At 36.3% G+C, this 22532-nt stretch overlaps 3 protein-coding genes across 3 annotated transcripts; 2 read left to right on the forward strand and 1 right to left on the reverse strand.

Annotated features, from left to right (window-relative positions):
• On the forward strand, positions 1-969 carry LOC111150083 (olfactory receptor 10AG1-like). Its single transcript, XM_022507424.1, has one exon. The coding sequence runs from the start codon at positions 19-21 to the stop codon at positions 967-969; it is 951 nt and encodes a 316-aa protein (XP_022363132.1). The 5' UTR covers positions 1-18.
• A 10512-nt stretch (positions 970-11481) lies between these two features.
• Positions 11482-12447, forward strand: LOC111150080 (olfactory receptor 10AG1-like). The gene is given in 1 exon segment (XM_022507421.1): positions 11482-12447. A coding segment is annotated over 1 exon segment (966 nt).
• A 2644-nt stretch (positions 12448-15091) lies between these two features.
• LOC111150054 (olfactory receptor 10AG1-like) lies at positions 15092-15952 on the reverse strand. The gene has a single exon (XM_022507384.1). It carries the CDS (start codon positions 15950-15952, stop codon positions 15092-15094), a length of 861 nt encoding a protein of 286 aa, XP_022363092.1.
• Between the last annotated feature and the right edge of the window lie 6580 nt (positions 15953-22532).

Raw genomic sequence — 22532 nt, forward strand, 5'->3', positions numbered from 1 at the left:
AATTTACTATATCTGCAGATGGAGAACAAATTAAAAATAGAAATTTTGAATATAACTGCCAATTTTGAATTTGTTCTCTTGGGGTTTTCTGATATTCCCAATATCCAATGGATTCTTTTTGGAGTATTTTTAGTCATCTACCTAACTATCCTTATGTGCAATAGCATCATAATATTGATAATAAGAATTGACTCTGCTCTGCAGACCCCCATGTATTTTTTTCTCAGCAATTTTTCCTTCTTAGAAATCTGTTATGTAACAGTCACTATCCCAAGAATGCTCATGGACTTATTGACCAAGAAAGGAAATATTTCCTTCTTTGCCTGTGCTGCACAAATGTGTTTTGTCCTTATGTTTGGAGGTTCAGAGTGTCTTCTCCTGACAGTGATGGCCTATGACCGCTATGTGGCCATCTGTAACCCTCTGCATTATACTCTAGTCATGAACCACAAGGTTTGTGTCCAGCTGGTGACTGTGTCATGGATTAGTACAGTTCCAGTTGTAATTGGGCAAACATGCCAGATTTTTTCACTGCCCTTTTGTGGGTCTAACACAATTAGTCATTTCTTCTGTGACATCCCCCCAGTACTCAAACTTGCTTGTGGGGACACATTTGTGAATGAGATAGCAATCTATGTAGTTGCAGTGGTCTTCATCATGGTTCCATTTCTGTTGACTGTTTTCTCCTATGGCAAAATTATATCCAGCATTCTGAAATTGTCATCAGCCAAAGGGAGAGCTAAAGGCTTCTCCACCTGCTCCTCTCACCTGATAGTTGTAGTCTTATTCTATGGAACAGCTACCATCACTTATTTACGACCCAAACCAAATCAGTCTGAAGGAGTTGGAAAATTGATCTCTCTTTTCTACACTGTTTTGATCCCAACATTGAATCCCATTATATATACTCTGAGGAACAAAGACATCATGGTAGCACTGAGAAAACTACTAACAAAGTTATTAATGTGACTCAAATACATGAAATTATGGAAAGAATTTGCTTATGTGTTCATCATGTAGAGACAATAGAAAAAAAGTCTTCTAGTTTTATTTCTCAATAATGATCATTAATGTCATCATAGCAACCTACATTATATTAAGAAAATTTAGTTTTACAGGATTAAGTTAAGGGCTTCTGCAAATCAAAGCACAATTTATCTCAATTGCGACAATCTAATTTGAAGATCCATCTGTCCTCTACTGTGAACTAGTAAGTTAAGAGATTGCCTGAACAATACAATAATAGCTAACTCAGTGTGTTTTATAACGAAGGATTAGGGTCATGTGCTGTGATCATTTTATTTTTAACCTTCTCATTCCTTCAAATATATTTGCTGCCATTCTTTGTACTTGTGATTGAATTTAGTCAATGACAAAACCCAGCAGCAACCAAGATGGCGGAAGCAGGAGAATCAGTATTTTCTTTGCATTTGCCCTTCTGTCTATCTCTGTCATTGTCCATATTGCTTTAAGATTACAATTTTCCCTTTACTCTGGTGACATCATTCCCTCCCCCTTGTAGCTTCAGGTTTTGCTTTGATAATGTCTATTTAGTATTACAAGTCTCTGGAGTTTTCACTATAAACTATCCAAATGGATGTGTAACACATTGAAATGTTGGTCCCTCTAAAATAAATGTCTATTTACAATCTGCAAATGTGCCTTATTTGAAAAAAAAAAAAGGAGAAAGAACGAAAAGGAAAGGAAAAAAAAAAGGACTTTGTGGATGTAATCAAGTCAAGGAAATGAGATCATCCTGATTTAAGGTGGGCAATATACTCCTTGACCCGTGGCCTTATGAGACAGAAAGGTAAACACAGCTTAAAAAATAGAGTCACGGAGAAGAATGTCATGTGAAGGTGGAGGCAGAGACGGGAGTGATGCAACCAGAACCAAACAGAGATCAAGAGCCTCCAAGAGCTGGAAGAAACAAAGAATGAGCCTCCCTTAGATCTTGTAGAGGGAACGAGGAGAGACTGCTAACACTGTGATATTGGACTCTGGATTCTAAAACTATGAGAGATTCAATTTTTGTTGTTTTAAGCTCCTCAATTGGTGTTATTTTGTTACAGTAGACCTAGGAAAGTAATGCACTATGTAAATAGTCTTTTCGTTGAATTGCATCTATTTGAATCCTCTGGAATAAATTCTGTACCCTTTTTGGGAAGTAATTTGGCATTTTTTTCTTTTGAATGAAAAAATCAAAGTACTTGTCCTTTTATTTTAAAAACCATATCAATGAAGGGCGTCTGGGTGGCTCAGTGGGTTAAAGCCTCTGCTTTCAGCTCAGGTCATGATCCTGGGGCCCGGGGATCCAGCCCCGCGATGGGCTCTCTGCTCAGCAGGGAGCCTGCTTCCCTTCCTCTCTCTCTGTCTGCCTCTCTGCCTGACTCTCTGCCTACTTGTGATCTCTGTCTGTTAAATAAATAAATAAAAATCTTTAAAAAAAAAACATATCAATGAAAACTCATCTTGTAGAAATAATATTTTCCAAGAATAATTATTACCTGTATTCGTTTAAGAATTTTTATTAAATGTGGGGCGCCTGGGTGGCTCAGTGGGTTAAGCTGCTGCCTTCGGCTCAGGTCACGATCTCAGAGTCCTGGGATCGAGTCCCGCATCGGGCTCTCTGCTCAGCAGGGAGCCTGTTTCCCTCTCTCTCTCTCTCTCTCTCTCTCTGCCTGCCTCTCCATCTACTTGTGATCTCTCTCTGTCAAATAAATAAAATCTTTAAAAAAAAAGAATTTTTATTAAATGTGTTTGTTCAAGAGTGTTTATAAGAGGTTTTTTTTTAATAGTGCAAAAGGAAACAAGAAGCAAAGGGAAGGTGCTCTCAGTTGAAACATACCGAGATAGTGGAGTACATCTACACCATATAATATAAGCCAGCCTTTCAAGACAATGTTTTTGATCCCCTTCACTGAAGAATTTCCAAGCTTTCCTGACATGTGAGAAAGTAAATGCATGCATAAAACATAACTATTTTTGTAAGACAAAGGTTAGCAATCCATAATCTCATACATTAAAAAAAATTAAGATTTTGTTTATTTATTTGTCAGAGGGATTCAGAGAGCACATGCAAGGGAAGCAGCAGGCAGAGGGAGAAGCAAGCTCCCGGCTGAGCAAGGAGCCAAACTTGGGACTCAATCCCAGGATTCTGGGATTGTGGCCTGAGCTGAAGGCAGATGCTTAACTGACTGAGCCACCCAGGTGTCCCAAAACAAAAGTTTCTTGCATATATATGATTATATATGTATTTGTATATATTTATATCATATATTACATATATAATATATATAAAATGTAGCTACTTACACTGTTCTACTGAGGGAGGAAAAAGAAGCTATAACTAAACATAGAAGAGAAATTATGAATTATTTTTAAAAGATTTTATTTATTTATTTGATAGAGAGAGGAATCACAAGTAGGCAGAGAGAGAGAGAGGGAAGCAGACTCCCTGCTGAGCAGAGAGCCCAATGCGGGGCTCGATCTCAGGACCTTGAGATCATGCCCTGAGTCAAAGGCAGGGGCTTAACCCACTGAGCCACCCAGGCACCTGAAAGTGTGAATTATTTTATGTCAATATGATTTTGTATTAATATTCTTCACTTACTTTAGAACACTGTAAAATTCAAACCTACTAATATATGTTAACAATGTTGGTATGTTTAGGATTTAGCATATATTTGCCTTTGGATTCAGTTTTGCTCTTTGATGCTAGGATATCAAATGCTGGAATTTGAATGGAGATAAATTTTATGTACAGATCAATAGCCGGATGAAAAGATGCATACATAGGGTGAGGTCAGGAGGCTCCCGAATGTATGAACTTCTTTGTCCTCATGCGGTGGGATGTGTCACTCTTCGGACACATGGATATGTTTACCCCACAGGGAGCTCTCTGAGCCACAGCTTTAGGAATGTTTAAAGAGGCTTCATTACATAGGCAAGGCAGGCCATTAACTCTGTTTTCAGCCCCTCTTTCTTCTAAAGAAAATGGAGGTAAGGAGAGCTGAAAATTCTAAGTTCCTAATCATGGCTTGGTTCTTCTGTTGATCAATCAGTCCTCATGCAAAAGTCATCCAGGATCCCACCCAAGCTTGCCTCATTAGAACAAAAGACACTCCTACTGCCCAAGAAATTATAGGAATTTCAGGAGCAGGGTCAGGAACCAGGGTCAAAGACCAAATATTAAAACAAAAGATGCTCCAAGTGTGCTCATCACTTAGGAAATAATGAGAGTTCCAGGAGCACGGTGTCAGCAGTCAGGGCCAGAGATCAATATGTATTTCTTATTGAGGTCACAATATCACAATCATACCAATCAGAAAGAAAAAGAAATTGAACAAAACAAAACAAAGGAATATATGTCCCTATTTAAGGAATGCTCTTCTTCTCTTTTCTGTGAATTCTTACTTAATCTATTTAGTACACTTTTCCTTTCCTTTTTTTTTTTTGTCTTAATTTAAATTCAATTAGACAACATATAGTACATCATTAGTTTCAGATATAGGGTTCAATAAATTAACAGTTGTCTATAGCACCCAGTGCTCATCACATCCTGTGCCCTTTTTAATGCCCATCACCCAATTACTCCATACCCCCCCTCCTCTCCAGCAACTGGTTTGTTTCTTATAGTTAAAAGTCTCTCATGATTTGTCTCCCTCTCTGATTTCTTCCCATTCAGTTTTTCCTCCCTTTCCCTAAGATCCTCCACACTATTTCTTATATTCCACATATGAGCGAAACGATATGATGATTGTTTTTCTCTGATTGGCTTATTTTGCTCAGCATAATACTCTCCAGTTCCATCCATGTCAATGTAAATGCTAAATACTCATCCTTTCTCATGGCTGAGTAATATTCCATGGTATATAAATACCACATCTTCTTTATCCATTCATGTGTCGATGGACATCTTGGCTCTTTCCACAGTTTGGTTATTATGGACATTGCTGTTATGAACATTGGCACATGTTGTGATGAGTACTAGGTGTTATATGCAACTAATGGATCTTTAAACACTACATGAAAAACTAATGAGGTACTATATGTTGGCTAACTAAACATAATAATAAAAAAAAAAGAAAGAAAGAAAAAGAAAACCAAATCTAGTGGCATCACAATGCCAGACTTCAAGCTATATTACAAGGCTATGATCACCAAGACAGCATGGTACTGCCATAAAAACAGACAAATAGATCAATGCAACAGAATAGAGAACCCAGAAGTGGACCCTCAAATCTGTGGTCAACTGAATTTTGACAAGCAGGAGAGAAAATCCAGTGGAAAAAGGGCAGTCTCTTCAATAAATGGTGCTGGGAACATTGGACAGCCACATGCAGAAGAATTAAACTGGATCATTCTCTTATACCATACACAAAGAGAAACTCAAAATGGATAAAAAACCTAAATAGCAAAGCAAGGGAAACAAAATAAAAATGAACTATTGGGCCTCCATCAAGATAAAAAGCTTCTGCACAGCAAAGGAAACAGTCAATAAAACTAAAAGGGAAATTGTGGTTGGGAGAAGATATTTGCAAATGACATATAAGATAAAGGACTGGTCTCCAAAATCTTTAAAAAACTTATAAAACTTAACATCTCAAAAATAAATAATGTAGTTAAGAAATGGGCAGAAGACATGAATAGGCATTTATCCAAAGAAGACATACAAATGAGCAACAGACACATGAAAAAAAAATGCTCCACATCACTTGGCATCAGGGAAATATACAAATCAAAACCACAGTGAGACACCATCTTATGCCAGTCAGAATAGCAAAAATTAACAAGAGAGGAAACAACAAATGTGGGCAAGGATGTGGAGAAAGGGAAACCCTCTTACACTGTTGGTGGGAGTGCAAACTGGTGCAGCCATTCAGGAAAATGGTACGGAGGTTCCTCAATAAGTTAAAAATAGAGCTACCCTATGACCCAGCAATCGCACTGTTAGGTTTAGTACATTTTTCTATTTATATTTTGGACTTTTTTTTTAATATTAAAAAAACAAGCCAAGACCACTTCATTTGAGATATCATTTTTAAAGATTTATTTATATATTTATTTGTGAGAGAGCAGCATTGGAGAGTGCATAGGGAGAGGGAGAAGCTGACTCCCCTCTGAGCAGGGAGCCCAGTGTGGGGTTGGATCCCAGGACCCTGGGATTATGACCTGAGCTGAAGGCAGATGCTTAATGAATTGAACCACCCAGGTGCCCCAAGATATTATTTGTAATTATTTTTCCCATTGTATCCATTCTATTTGACTTTACTTTGGGGGCTTGTTTCTTTTATCATGCAGAATTACTTATTTTGACACATCCTTTTTTTTTTTTTCCAAATTTTGTTTCCTGCCTTCTTAATTGTGAGCCATAAACTTTCATTACTCCACAATTATAAGACCCTTTCCTTAGAAAGTTTTCATCACTTCAGTCACTAAAGTATTTAATAATATATGCTCTTCACAAAAGTTCACTGTTCTTTCCTGTTGTCTGGAAACTGGCTGCCCAGTTGTCTCAAGGGCATGTACTTTAAATGTATTTCACCAATTTGGTAGGCTATCTTTATTGAGTGACAATTTCTCATTTGTGTTTTAGTTTTGTTTTTTTTTTTTTTCTCAATATTCTATTTTATATCATGAGAAGACCTCTGTACCAATGCCTGGTATTACACCTTCTGATTTTGCGGCTTTGAAGTCCTCAGCAGAGATACATCTCGGATACACATCCTTGTAGCTCCAGCCTGGTGGGGTTCTCAGTCCCTCGCCGAGCTCTCATCTGGCTCCTCTGTGAGATCTGCTGCCCTCCTCCTCATTGCCTTCCATGATCTGGGGCACATGCTCCTGATGGATCCCAGGTCGATTTCCTAATCATTTTCTGTTACCACATTGCTATAGGAGTTCTCTCTCTGAAATAGTTTCCTTTCCTAATCCTAAACTCATAGAAATCACTATTTACTAAACAACTGGAAGCAACATCCTATTTTTGATGTGAGAAATTGTTCCCAAGCCATGATTCTTAAACAATCTGTTGGAACAAAATTGCCTTTCCTAGAATTGAAGCTTAGAATTCACAGACTCTTTGCTCTGAGTCTTTCCTATGATCTCAGCTAGTTTTATTTCAGATTCTCATTTTACCCTAAGTAAAGCTTGAAAATATTCACACCTTAAAGATGTAAAAGGAAATTGGGAAAAGATTGATATGCCTGCCGAAGGAAGGAAAAATATCCCCTTTTCAGATTAGCCTTAGCTTAAAATTTTAATTTTTTGAACCATGTGTAATTCATTCAAGAGCTAAATCTCAAGTTGTGCAGGTGACCATGAAGAAACCAATAGTATAATAGTTTTGTGCATAAAAATAACATTTTTCATCAGAACACTTAACACAATGGTTACACAGGCCAGCTCTAACTAGTGATCAAGGAACCTATCATAGAGGAGAACATAAGAAAAACAAATTTGACATCTCAGTCTGATAGGAACAGACTCCCAATGGAGCATTTAGAATAGAATAGATAAGGTAAGAATCAGATGTGTGTCAATTTTGGATGGTCTCAAATAGTAGTGTTCAGTGCTCTGTTCATGCCTAAGAAATGAAATATGCTGTCTGCTCTAGTCCATATAGGGGCTGAAGAGAAAGGATTCTGGGAAGGCTAAGAGCTATGTGGAAAAATTAAAATACAACACATCAGAGATGCCATAGTGATGCTTCTAATTAGAAATCTAAATTTGTCAGGTGGAAGAGATCCCTGAGGTAGAGTTAACCAACTTTCATTTAAAGAACAGTTCATGTTTGGAAAGAACAGATTATTATAAAGGTGGTTTACATATCTTTGATGACACAAGTGATTTTCAAACACAGTAACTAAACCATTAAACCCTCTATAGTGAAAAAAATCAGCAATAACCCAAAGAAGAAAGGTAAATACAAACTACTTTATACTGATACTAGGCTTAGATGATATTTTTAAATTTAAAACTTGCATTTAACACAAAGTAACCCATATATCATTTTGTTACAGTGATTTCTATATATTTCTGATTTTATTAAATAAAATTTACAATGAAATAATGTTAATAAATAATGGGATTAAGTCATTTAGAAATACTGAAAACTGTAATAATTGAAGTAATTTTTCTAGGTATATGTAATATTATTAGAAATTTCATTTTGCACCAATACACTATAACAAATAAGTGTTATATTTATGTATTCAACCTGATAATGTAATAAGAGATTTAAAGCACAGTAATCCATGAAATCATGTTACAACCATTGGGGAACCCAAAGAACATTTATTTTAAAGAAAACAAGTGATAGAATTAAGGACTTGCAAGATAATGAAAAACAGTTTTAAATTCAATATTGTTTTTAAATTAATTTAAGGTTTAAGTTGCTAATATATACCAAATCTATAAATATAACTGAAGCTTGGGTGGCTTCCAATATTTAGTTGAAGTAGAGTGCTGTTTTACCTTCTCTTAATCATTTGGAGTTTTTCACATAATGGAGGCTTGGATTTAAAGAAAACTCTTACAACATTCAGTTTATTTCCCTTTATTAATAAGAACTTAAATATTTATAAGAAAGAAAGTAGTATAATATTGTGAGAGCTCATGGAGCAAACCTCTGCTCTTTCTGCTTTGCTCCACTCTTGAGAAATACATACACAAATCTTACTATTTCATGTTATATATCAATGATTTCATCACCAAAATGTTGAGTTTGTACAACTAAAAATTATATTTTATTTAGCATGGTAATTTTCTTCCAATAATAAACATGAAATCATTTCTATTAAATAAATGCCATTTGTAATAGAGATACATAAAGATTGGAATTTTATTCTCTTGTATATTAATCCTTTCCCCCCTTTAAGAATATGATTTTTTTGTTTTTTTATTTTAATTTTTTATTGTGTTGTTAATCACCATAAAACACGTCATTAGTTTTTGATTCAGTGTTCCAAGATTCATTGTTTATGCACCACACCCAGTGCTCCATGCAATACTTGCCCTCCATAATGCCCACCACCAGGCTCACCCATCTCCCCTAAGAGTCCACAGTCTCTCATGGTTCATCTCCCCCTCTGATTCCCCCCCTTCACTTTTCCTTTCCTTCTCCTAGAATATGATTTTATTTAAAACATGTCTGCTGCTTTACTTAACTTCAGAATCAAATACTTGTCACGATCTTATGTGTGTAGCCATTTTCTAAGACCTATAAGTGATCCTAACTGGGAAAACAGCCACGGTCTTTACTTCCCAGGTCTTACACTATTAGTGAAAAGAAAGGTTACAAAAGGAATTAACCAAACTGCAACAATCTTTGCTGATAGGTATAGGTACTCTAGGACTTAGGTTCACAGAATAGAGATAATAATATATACAAAACTATTGGTGGAGAATGCATATCTGCAGAATGTGACATTTTTTATGACATTCTGATGAATGCTTTGAGGTCTCATTCCATTTCCAAATTAATCACTTGATGCAAGAAAAAGTAAATTAGAGAATTTTTTCATGCTGCTTAGAGCAGAGAGTACAATTCAGAAGAATAAGTTTTAGTTTTTAATAACAATGATAACAGCTACTTTTAGAGAGACTTTCATGAGTGCCAGGACTTCAAATTGTTTTACATGTGTGAAATGAATACATTAATATAAACATCCTAAGTGTCGGTACAGTATTTAGCCAGTTTTGTAGTTGGGTGAACTATAGCATGAGGAGATTAAGCATCTCTCATGAGGTCACAGAACTAGCAGGTGGTGAACCCTTGATTTAAATCCAGCCCATCTTGGCAGTGGATTCCATATCCATGACATTATAGTATGCTGTTTGGTGGACAAAGTCCAAACCCACCAGAATGGAGAAATGAAAGGCAGACCTGCGACTGACCTTGAGCCAAGAAATTCCAAGGGTACAATATCTAAGGATTCATTCACTCTCAGGATTCAACAACACAGATTCAGCTCTGAGAATGAGTGAGTGCCTCTCAAATTTGTACCTGAGCTGTCTCACTCACCTTACCTTAGTCCTGGCCTTGATGAAAAGAAAGAATGAAAAAATAGACATGATCACCAACAAGTAATGAAATAATTGTATTAAACACAATTTTGCTAAACAATGTGTTACGACCTTGGAGAGTAAGGACTTAAGAACATATTACCATATTCATAGCATATTAATTATAGTTATAAGACCATAACTAATAATAAATCAGAATTAAATTGATAGGTAATTTTACCAATATTATCTCATTTAATTATCACAAATAAGAAAGCAACTTTAAAAAATCTAAATGATTGCTTAATGTCACACAGATAATAAATCATGAAGTTAGGATTTAAACTCAAGTCCAACTAAAGAAAAAAAATAATAATAAGGCACTGGTGCACCTGGGTGCCTCAGCTGGTTTAGCATCTGACTCTTGGTTTTGGCTCAGGTCATGATCTCAGGGTTGTGAGATCGATTTCCACATCAAAATCTGAGCCTGGCACAGTCTGCTTGGGATTCTTTCTCTCCCTCTCCCTCTACCCCTCTTCTGATTCTCTCTCTATCTCAAATAAATAAATAAAATATTTAGAAAAGTAAGCACTGACTCGTAATCATAACACCTATGTATACATGATCACATTATCTATCATTAGTAAATCTCAATATTCTTATCTCTGAGAAGTGAGTTTAGAAACTGTTATGTCAAGTGTCTTTTGAGGAACAAAAGAGGTAGTGGAGATCGCACAGCACACAGACCCATACCTCCCCACCCCACACATACCCACAAGGAAAGAACACACTCCAGGCTATCCTTGTTTTCCCAGCATCACCCTCTTTATTATTTTTATCTGTATCCATGCTCCCACGCAACTTTTCCTGAATGAAACCCTTTTATAGTCCCCATTTGGTATCCTACCAAAAGACATTTGTTTTATTTCCCTATGTGTGATAAAATACTCTTCTACTATTTTTTTTTTTTTTTGGTAAATGTCCTAATGATATTAACTGTATAATAAGAAAATGCATGATGAAGAAATCAAGTGATAGGAGGATATTGAAGAGTTCAATTAGGCAGTTGAAAATATATGGGGAAGACAAAGTCTGATGTAGTTCTACAGAAGTGTGGTAGAGGAAACCATAGGGAAGTACAATAGGGTTGTCGAGAAATGTAATTAAGAATGGGATCATATGACATAGCAGGAGATCTGTTTTCAGTGATTCCAATGTTTCCAGCGTCTATGCTGAGCAGGGCATAGTTTGGTTTCTCCTGGGCTGTATTCGAAAAGTATATGGGATGATCTTAAAGGAAATTTCATGGGAGTGTGTACAGTGATAACCCACAGGATCCAAACTGAGAAAGTGAGAAATACACAAATAGTAACATTATTAAATTAGAAACAATTACAGTGATTATGAAAACCAATGTAGATACTCTAATGCAATTTAGAGAATAGGTACTGATGCATTAAAATAAAATAAAAGTACATGCTAAATTGACCCTTTCCGCAGATGAAACACCAAGGAAAACCACGAGAAGAAAATCTGACTGAATTGATAGAATTTGTTCTCTTGGACTTTGCTGATGTTCCCCATCTCCAGTGGCTTCTATTTGGAATTTTTCTAGTCACCTATACTGTTATTGTGATGAGTAATGGCATCATATTTCTAATAACAAAATTGGATCCTGCTCTCCAGACCCCTATGTACTTTTTCCTTGGCAATTTTTCCTTTTTGGAAATCTGCTATGTTTCTGTTACTCTCCCCAGAATGCTTATGAACCTTTGGACCCAGAGAAGAACAATTTCTTTCGTTGCTTGTGCTACACAGATGTGCTGTGTTCTTGTGTTGGGAGCCACAGAGTGCCTTCTTCTGACAGTGATGGCCTATGACCGCTACATGGCCATTTGTAACCCTCTGCACTACCCTCTAGTCATGAACCACAAATTTTGCATCCAACTGGTGGCTGGCTCTTGGGTCAGTGGAATTCCAGTCCAAATAGGGCAGACATTCCAGATTTTTTCTCTGCCCTTTTGTGGCTCTAATTTAATTGACCACTTTTTCTGTGACATCCCCCCAATACTGAAGCTTGCTTGTGGGGACACATTTGTGAATGAAATGATGGTCTACATAGTTGCTGTGTTGATTGTCATGGCTCCCTTTCTTTTGATACTTATTTCCTATGGCAAAATCATCTCCAAAATCCTTAAATTGCCATCAGCCACAAGTCAGGCCAAAACCTTCTCCACCTGTTCATCTCATCTTATGGTTGTGGTGTTGTTCTTTGGATCAGGCATTATTACCTACTTAAGACCCAAAACCAGTCACTCAGCAGGGACTGACAAAGTGCTTTCTCTTTTCTACACTATTGTGACTCCCATCTTTAATCCCCTCATATACAGTCTAAGGAACAAGGAAGTCATAAAGGCATTGAGAAGATTGCTACGTAAATAATTCACTTCATTAAAAGTGTGATACTTGCAGGAATTGATTCCTTATGTATTGGTGTTGAAATTTCAACAGATATTTATATTAATTTCTAATTATCTGTCTATACAATGGTAACTTTTTTCTAGATTAAAAATTGCTTATGGGTCACCTGGGTGGCTCAGTGGGTTAAGCCTCTGCCTTCAGCTCAGGTCATGATCCCAGAGTCCTGGGATCGAGCCCCACATCGGGCTCTCTGCTCCATGGGGAGCCTGCTTCCCCCTCTCTCTCTGCCTGCCTCTCTGCCTCCTTGTGATCTCTGCCTGTCAAATAAATAAAATCTTTTAAAGAAATTACTTGTAATGTTCTAATGTGTCAAATCATACATTTGTGCACATTTTAACAAATAACAAGACAATCCATTGGTAATTTCATAGTTTTCTTGTGTTTTATTTTCCTCTCTTAAGAACTTTTGACAAGATTCAACGTAATGAACTTAGTTGTAATATAGACTTTGTTGTTTCACTTATGGGAAACCATATCATTCATTTCCGCAGAGTTGCTTTTGAGAGTTGCTTTTGCTTTAAGAACTGGCTTCACAACGAACATTAAAATAAATAAATATGTATATCTTGCAATGACTCTACAAGAAATCATTAAAGAAAAAAAGTACCTTTCACTGGAAACATAGTTTTATAAACTATTGGTGCACTAATACCAATCAATATTAAACACAATTTATGCTACTACCAGATCAAACATTTCTATGTAATACAGTTTTATGATTTGATAAAAGTAAATATTGTTATTAAAATGTTTGCCTGTGGGTTGCCTGGGTGGCTCAGTGGGTTAAGCCTCTGCCTTCGGCTTAAGTCATGATCTCAGGGTCCTGAGATCGAGTCCTGAATCAGGCTCTCTGCTCAGCAGGGAGCTGTTCCTCCTCTCTCTCTCTCTGCCTGCCTCTCTGCCTACTTGTGATCTCTCTCTGTCAAATAAATAAATAAATAAATCTTAAAAAAAATAAAATAAAATATTTGCCTGTAATAAAAAGAGGTGAGAAATTTATGGGAATCATAGCATCATGTTAACTGGTGGAAGTTTAAAACATAAGTCCATAAAAATGAAAATTCAAACTTTTACATTGAATGTTGCATTTAAAATGCAAGTCCTTATAAAAAGGACCTAATCTGAAGGAACAAGTATCTACAAGGATAACAAAACGTATAAAGTGGCATAATTGTTGGATAAATGAAACAGTCCTCAGTATTAACAAGAATGTTTAGAAATAAAGACTGAGTATCCTCTGAGTTGCACATTCAAAACAGAGAAGTGGGTGTTAAGTACAATGTTGATAAATCCCCTAAATCTTCTTACCCTTAAGATACTTATGATTGATTAGTTCTTGGTTTTACCTGTACTTTCCAGCAAAAAGAACTTTATTTTATAGAAATGAGACAAGGATAAAATGGGAAAGATTAGTCACTGTTACACTAATTTAAATATAACTTGTAGGAAGACATGTTAGGCATCTTCAATATGTACATATTACTATTTGTAATATAAAGTAATTGTGTATGAAATTTGTTTCTTGTTTTCTCCCCTTTACAGTTTCAAATGGGTTCTTTAAATTAAGTGTGAAAAAGGTCATAGACTGGGGTGCCTGGGTGGCTCACTTTAAAAAAAGTCATAGATTTATTTTTCACTGCAACTTTGATAAATCAAGCAAGCTATGGCAAAGAATTCTGAGAAGTTAGAAATACATTTCAGGGGCACCTGGGTGGCTAGCCTCTGCCTTCGGCTCAGGTCATGATCCCAGGGTCCTGGAATCGAGCCCTAATCGGGCTCTCTGCTCAGCAGGGAGCCTGCTTCCCTCTCTCTCTCTGCCTGCCTCTCTGCCTACTTGTGATCTCTGTCTGTCAAATAAATAAAATCTTAAAAAAAAATACATTTGAGAAACAGGTATAAAGCACAATGATGAAATTATTTTATTTTGTTTTATTTTGGTCAATTAATTAACATATAGTGCCTTACTAGTTTCAGAGGTAGAGTTTAGCGATTCATCAGTTGCATGAAACACCCAGTGTTCCTTGCATCAAGTATCCTTCTTAATGCCCATCACACAGTTACCCTGTCCCCCCACCCACCCATGAAAAATATTTAAAACAAAATGATAGGACCAAGTCAGATGTTTGACTTTCTCTGGACACACATGGAAACATTTTCTTAACTCATACTGAGAAAGTGGACATAATTAAAGATTTTCATTTTGTTTTTAATTTCTGTTTACAATTTAAAATATTTAAAATATGATTTATAATTTGTCTTGTGTTTACTCCCTCAACACATATCTAGTGTAAACCTGTCACAAAGAAATGAATGGGTCATAGATACAGGTGGGAATTCCAGCATGATATTTGTAAATATTTGACAAATAGGAAAGGCCAGCCCTATTTCTTCCACACATTTTTAAAAACAATTCTAACAGTTGAAATTATCGTAAACATGAATAGAAAGACATTAAATTATATTTCTGTGATAACCATGAGGAAAATTTATTAAAAATGTGATCTGTAAGATGCTCACACTGTTTTCTTGAGTAATAGTCTTTTCAGTGCTGCAATCACATCCTTGTTCCTAAGGCTGTATATCATGGGGTTAAACATCGGAGTCACTATGGTGTAGAAAAGAGAGAGAGCAGTGTGTCAGTTCCTGCAGAATGACTGGATTTGGGCCTTAAGTAGGTGATGGAAGCCGACCCAAAAAACAAAAGCACCACAATGAGATGGGAAGAACAGGTGGAGAAGGCTTTAGACCGGCCCCTGGCTGAGGGAAACTTCAGGATGGTGGAAATGATTTTCACATAAGAGCCAAGTATAAGTAGAAAAGGAATCATGGCAAATAATATAGCGACTACATAGACACACATCTCATTAAATGAAGTGTCCCCACAGGCCAGCTTGATCAACAGGGGGATGTCACAGAAGAAGTGATTGATTTGATTAGAACCACAAAAAGGCAGGGAGAACACCTGACATGTTTGCCCTATCTGGACTGGAATTCCACCGATCCAGGAGCCGACAGCCAGCTGGAGGCACAACTCATGGTTCATGACTAGAGGATAGTGCAGAGGGTTACAAATGGCCACATAGTGGTCATAGGCCATCACTGCCAGCAGGAAACATTCAGTGGCTCCGAGCATAAGGAAGAAGCACATCTGAGTGGCACAGCCCAGCATAGAAATGCTTCTATCCTGAGTCCAAAGGTTCACCAGAATCCTGGCGAGAGTGACGGACACATAACAGATTTCCAAGGAGGAAAAATTTGCAAGAAAGAAATACATGGGTGTTTGGAGAACAGAGTCCACCCTCGTAATTAGTATGATAAGACCATTTCCTGTTAAGATGAAAATGTAGATGAGAAAGAAAATTCCAAATAGATGTCCCTGGAAGTTTGGAAGGTCAGAAAACCCTAGGAGGACAAACTCCACGACTGAAGATAAATTTCCTCCTCCTATCTGGTCTCTGGGTATCATCTGTGCAAATAAAGAATTCGAGATGTGAAGTCACTTTATCTGCCCGAGTTGTAGCTTGCTTAACTATAAAATAAGAGCACTGCACTTTAAAAATGGACAAGTCCCTAACAATGACTCCTAGGGAAACATTTGCATTTGATGTTAAACCATGATTTAAAAAAAAAATGTTCATTCTTTCACTATTATCCACCAGAAAACATTCTTGTCAGGGATTAGGTCTGCTGAAAAATGGTATATTTTCTTGCTATTGATAATGAGTAATGCTGTATTTTGCTATCAGCTTTGATGATAGGAATATCAAAGTCTAATTGGAATTACATTAATAAAAATAATATTTATAGCAAGCCATTTGACAATTTTGCTTAGAATGACCTTGTCCATCAATTCCTCTCTGTCATGTTATTTCTTTTAAAATATTTCTATTTATTCACATTTGGATTTAAGCTGTCTCAAATATTTTTTGTGACATCATACCATTATATTTTAAGAAATGAGCTGAAGAAAGTAATTTCCTGGGTGATCTCTGTGATATTCTTTTGTTTTATAATCATTATTATAGCCAGTGTATTTCAACTGGAAGAAGTCATTCAAAAGTGGCTATCAATAGGTAAAAAGATATTTACCAAATTGCAAATACTGCATTTAAATGGTAATTCCTGAGGTGAATAGTCATGTTTTTCATTCAAGACTTAAGTCAAAGGGAGAAAAATCTGAGAGGGTTTTCTTTTTAAAATGGTCCAAGCAGAAGGTTGCCCTTCCTACTCTGATCCTATGTTCATTTTGCCTATTTCCTATTTCATAAAGTATTCTATAAATTATGCAGAGGTCCCAGTTCCTTTAGCAGTTTCTCCTAGACAATCCAACTCCTTCCCAAGCTCTATTGAACCAAGAGAACCTTGTTGAATTCTGTAAGAGTTTAATTCACCTAGTACTCAAATAATGGAAAGTTCTGGAATGATGGTATTATTCCTATGGTACTGAGCAAAGGCTGTGCACGTATTCCAGTATCTGGGGACTGCAGGTAAGCAGGTAACTCCTGGAGCGGAATTCAATGCTGTGGTAGGTGCATTCACAGGCACTGTCTTACTCGATCCTCACAATCATGCTGGGTGGTAATTCTATCACCATTTCACTTGTAACTTCAACTTTAAATGTTCTATGAACCAACCAAGATCACAGTAAATAAATGGCATTATTGAAGTTTGAATTCAGGCTTATGCGCAAGTAAAGTCCAAATTACTTTTATTATAACATGTAAAACCAGGAGACCATAAAATATCCTTCCTGGGTACTTAATGTACATAAACCACTCAACATGTGTTTGATTAATAAACGGATAACAACTCCTGTTACTAACTGGCAAGCACTATACACTCTACCAGTGGTGGGTGTGGGATATGCTATTCTCATACTGTGTTTGTATTCATCTCTCTCTCCCCCGTCACACAGTAGTCCTGTCTTTAGTCTTCTCTAGTATTCTAACCAGTGAACACTTTGGAAAAAGAGAACAAAGCAGAATTAACAAATAACTGGAAAATAAATTGGAAAATAATCTACAACTTACGAAGTCACTAATTTGCTCAAATGGGGTTTGATGCAAGTTCTGAATAAGAAGTAATGATGTGGGGTGCCTGGGTGGCTCAGAGGGTTAAAGCCTCTGCCTTTGGCTCAGGTCATGATCCCAGGGTCCTGGGATCCAGCCCCGCATCGGGCTCTCTCCTTGGTGGGGAGCCTGCTTCCTCCTCTCTCTGTCTGCCTCTCTGCCTACTTGTGATCTCTCTCTGTCGAATGAATAAATAAAATCTTTAAAAAAAAAAAGAAAGAAGTAATGATGAATATTTTTTTAATTTCACATACATTATAAACATGGAGTTATACAATAAAGACATGGAAATGTAGGAATCAGAATCATCTGTGTCTCCACAGTTTCTAATTCCCTCCCTAAATATTATAATATCATAAAAGCTTTCCTTAATATAAAATTAGGTAGCATTTTTTCTATGAATTTGTTAATTTTCAGCTTATTCCAATAATGCCACTCATAAGCAGATTTACTAAAATATTGAAAGATACTATGTATTGATCAGATATAGTGCAGGTTTATAAACAAGTATTCAATTTTTTTAATATTTTATTTACTTCTTTGACAGACAGAGATCACACGTAGGCAGAGAGGCAGGCAGAGAGAGAGGAGGAAGCAGGCTCCCTGCTGAGCAGAGAGTCCGATGCAGGGCTCGATCCCAGGGCCCTGAGATCATGACCTGCGCCGAAGGCAGAGGCCTTAACCCACTGAGCTACCCAGGCACTAGAATCTTCAAGTTTTTAATTGAAATTAAATTGAAGTAAATTGAAGACAACTGAGTTATAAAGAATCAGTGCAGATATCCAGCGGTCTCAGAATGTAAACCCTATTCTGATTCCACTATATATTTCCGATTCTGTTTGGCAGTTTTTACTTACATGATTTCATATATAATATACATATATATGACTGATTTTATACCTTTCATGATTTTGTCTAATTTCCAAAATTTTCCAGTGAAATTATAATGTTTTGCAATTCAAAGATGGTTTTACCCATATCTTCCATAAAGCTGTACACCTTTTATTTTCTCAAATGACGCTTAAGGAATAAATGAATCAGGAACCAGAAGAAGTTCAAGCAACAGGAAGGAAGGGAGAAAATAAGGCAGAGGGGAAGGAAGGGAGGAGGAAGCAGGGGATGGAAAAGTCACAACCTGAGGTTTCTTCTAAGCATTTTCATAACTAATATTTACCTTAATGATTAGTAATATATGGTTTCCAATATTTTTAATACACTAAATTCACACCTAGAATTGGAGAGGAGATTGTATTACAAGCATTGTTTGATTGCATGTATGTGTTCCTTCATTATGCCTAGAGACCAAGAAGGTCATGTTACTACTCTGAAATTAACACTACGTTCAGTCTTTCTCAAAAGTCCTTCAAGCTGAAAGGTAAACAAGAGACTTGATTCTTCTGTCCATTTAATAGATGCAATTTCATTGCAATCAGACTTTTTTTTTTTTTCCTCAGGGACACAGGAAAGTTTCTGTTTTATCTAGCTCATGACCTCAGAACTCTAAATCCCCTTGGATAAGGACAAAGACAGGCAGTTACATTTGCAGTTCTGGTCTGTAGTATTTCTTTCATCAGAAAAAAAAAAATCTAATATCGACATATTTTTAAAGATTTTATTTATTTATTTGAGAAAGAGAGAGAACATGAGTGGGGTAGGATTCAGAGGAAGAGGGAGAAGCAGACTCCCCACTCAATCCCAGGACTCCGGGATCATGACCTGAGCCAATGGCAGATGCTTAACTGACTGAGCCACCAGGTACCCCTCAATAATTTTTTAATGATCTAAAGTTTCAGATTTCAAGATGGTGTTTCTTTAGAAATAATGATTTATTTCATTGATGGCAGGGTACAGACTTATTTTTTAAAATATCCAGCTACCACCTTACTAAGTTTTGCTATATTAGAATTCTTACTAAGAATTACTATATTAGAATAATTTTCTTTAAAACTGCCCCAATTATTAAATCAGTTTTGTTACATTATAAATAATGCTACCTTTCAAAGTAGGACATTTTAAGTGCTTTTATCATTTGTCTCTCTGATCTCCTCAAAGGAAAAAAAGAAAGAAAAAGTATAGATGTGGTGTGAAATACAGTTTTAACTTAACTTCATTAGATTATTCCCTTAGTATTCTATAAATATTTAGACATTCTGATTTTTGATACTGAAGATACAATAGCTCAGAAAACCAAACTAAAATGCAAATAAGACCTTTGATGAAAAAGTTTATACTTACCTTTATGAACTCAAATGAAATTATTTCTTTCTTTGATACAAACTGTTTTAAATGTTGTTCTTTTGAAAATGTGGTTCTAGAACATTAAATCCATTCTATTGAAATTAAATTTTTAAACTATTTGAATATTAGGAGTTGCAAATACCTAACCAATATTTTTCTTTCGAAGCAAATAGTGCTCTTTAAAAAATATCTTTCTGCCTTGTGGGAATGTGTCCTCTCCCAAATCAACATTTAATTGATTTAACTCATTATATTTGCCATTCAAACATTTTGGAAACAACCAAAAATATCTCTGGCAATAGCATTTCTTTTCAGAGATGTCTTATTCTACAGTTCTTTCAAACATTTGATCTCTCATACTTTTTTTTTTTTTTTAAAAAACTATCTCTAGTAAATAATCAAATGTTTTTAACTAGTAAGGTATTCTTTGGAGTTTTTAATAAATATCTTTATTGGACCATGGATTCACAGGTGTTCTCTTGCTCTTTACAGTTTACAGGTGCTCTCCTGACCTTTATAATTGTCCCTAATTTGTTATTTATACATAAAGTACTGATGTGGAGAAATTAAAGATAGATCATAAGTGGAAGAATTTATAAAGTCAGAAGTATTTCTGGAAAAAATTACAACCAGGATTTCAGGGAATTGTGAATTATTATTATTATTATTTTTTTTTTTTTTTATTTGACAGATCACGAGTAGGCAGAGAGGCAGGCAGAGAGAGAGGAGGAGGCAGGCTCCCCGCTGAGCAGAGAGCCTGATGCGGGACTCGATCCCAGGACCCTGAGATCATGACCTGAGCCGAAGGCAGAGGCTTCAACCACTGAGCCACCCAGGCGCCCCTGAATTATTATTATTTTTTTAAAAAAGATTTTATTTATTTATTTGGCAAAGAGAGACAGAGCGAGAAAGGGAACACAAGCAGGGGGAGTGGGAGAGGCAGAAGCAAGCTCAGAGCCCATGCAGGGCTCTATCCCAGGATCCTGCGATCATGACCTGAGCCTCCTAGGATCAGGACCTGAGCTGGAGGTAAATGCTTAACCACTGAGCCACCCAGGCACCCCGAGGAATTGTGAATTATAAAAGAAGCATGTTAAATGTTCAAATAGACAAAGAATTTATGTTTCCTAAGGACGAAAGATCCCAAGTGTGACTCTTTTGTTCTCTTTTAAATCATGTAAAATTTCAAACATATAGAAGGTGGAGAGAAAAATATACTTAACCCTGAAACAATCAAAACACAGACAACCTCATTTCACTAATATCACCACTTCCATCTCTCACTATATCAATTTTGTGTTAATTTCTGTATAAGGGTTGACATTTATGTAGAGTTTCAATTCCTCTGTGTGTGCATGCATATGTGTTTGGTTTTGCATGTATAATTTTTCAACATCATTTTTTGAAACATGTATTTTTCAGTTGAATGGTTTTAAGCATTGCCAAAAAACCCATTGGTTGTATTTGTGTGGGATAATTTTTAAACTGTCTTAATTTCCATCAGTCTCATGTCTACCCCTGTACCACCACTATATTGTCTTCCTTACTCTAGACAGTAATGTATACACTCTGTTTACATTATATTATATATGTTATATATCATGTATACATTTACATATATGTATATATGCATATTTGTTAGATATATAGAAGATCTACCCTGTTATTAACTTCAAAGGAAATTATTAAATTCAGTGGAAAACTACAACAAGCAAATTGAAGTGGAGCTACTTACAGCCCAGACCATTCAGGAATAAAGCTTTGGATCACCCCACAAAGAAATAATCATGACACCCGAGGTGCCTTGTGAGGGCAAAAGTCATGTAGATTGGATATTGAAAGAAGATAGTTATAAATAGTAATGATGACCCATGATTATTTTCAGAAATAAGAACTATGATTATTATGAGTCTCTTCTTTCCTCATTTTGTTATGAATATATCAAAATATCAAGAACCACAGTTAACATCACTGAAGGACTTTGCATCTTTTCTGGCAAAAGAGTAAGCATATTTGGGGTTGCAGGTAGAATACTTGTATCAGGTTAGGTAGAATTATATCTTTTATTGCCTTTATTTGGCGATTAAGTCTGACTTAAGGAAATTTTTGTGGTTGCCAAGTTCGCCAGGGATAGACTGTGAGAGAGGGTTCTTCACGTCAACAAGTCTAATCTATAAAGCCTAGGTATTCGGTCAAACAATAATCTAGGCATTGTTCTGAGGATACTTTGTAGATGTGGTTAGCATCTAAAATAAATTGATTTCAGATGCCTGGGTGGTTCAGTTGGTTAAATGTCTGCCTTCAGCTTAGGTCACGATCCTGGAGTCCCATAGTTGAGTCTCACATTGGGGTCCCTGCTCAGTGGGGAGTCTGCTTCTCCCTCTGACCCTCCCCACTGTTGAGCTTTCTCTCTCTCTCTCTCTCTCTCAAATAAATAAGTAAATAAAATACATTTTTTAAAAACCTGATTTTAAGAAGATCATGTTTAATACATGAGTCTCATCCCATCAGTTGCAAAGTCCTTAAAAGCAAGACTGAGGTTTCCCTGAGAAAGAAGAAATTCTTCCTCAAGACAGCTTCCTTCTGAGATTTGTAAGAGGCTAGCTTGCCCTATACATTTTAGAATTTCCAGCCCCAACAATCTCATAGCCAATTTCCTGAAATAAATCTGTGTGTGTGTGTGTGTGTGTGTGTGTGTGTGTGTGTCCATGGGTTTGTGAGTATCAGTGCTACTCTCTG

Source organism: Enhydra lutris, unplaced genomic scaffold (genome assembly GCF_002288905.1).
Source record: "Enhydra lutris kenyoni isolate GAN:26980312 unplaced genomic scaffold, ASM228890v2 scaffoldscaffold22, whole genome shotgun sequence".
Taxonomy (NCBI): Eukaryota; Metazoa; Chordata; class Mammalia; order Carnivora; family Mustelidae; genus Enhydra; species Enhydra lutris.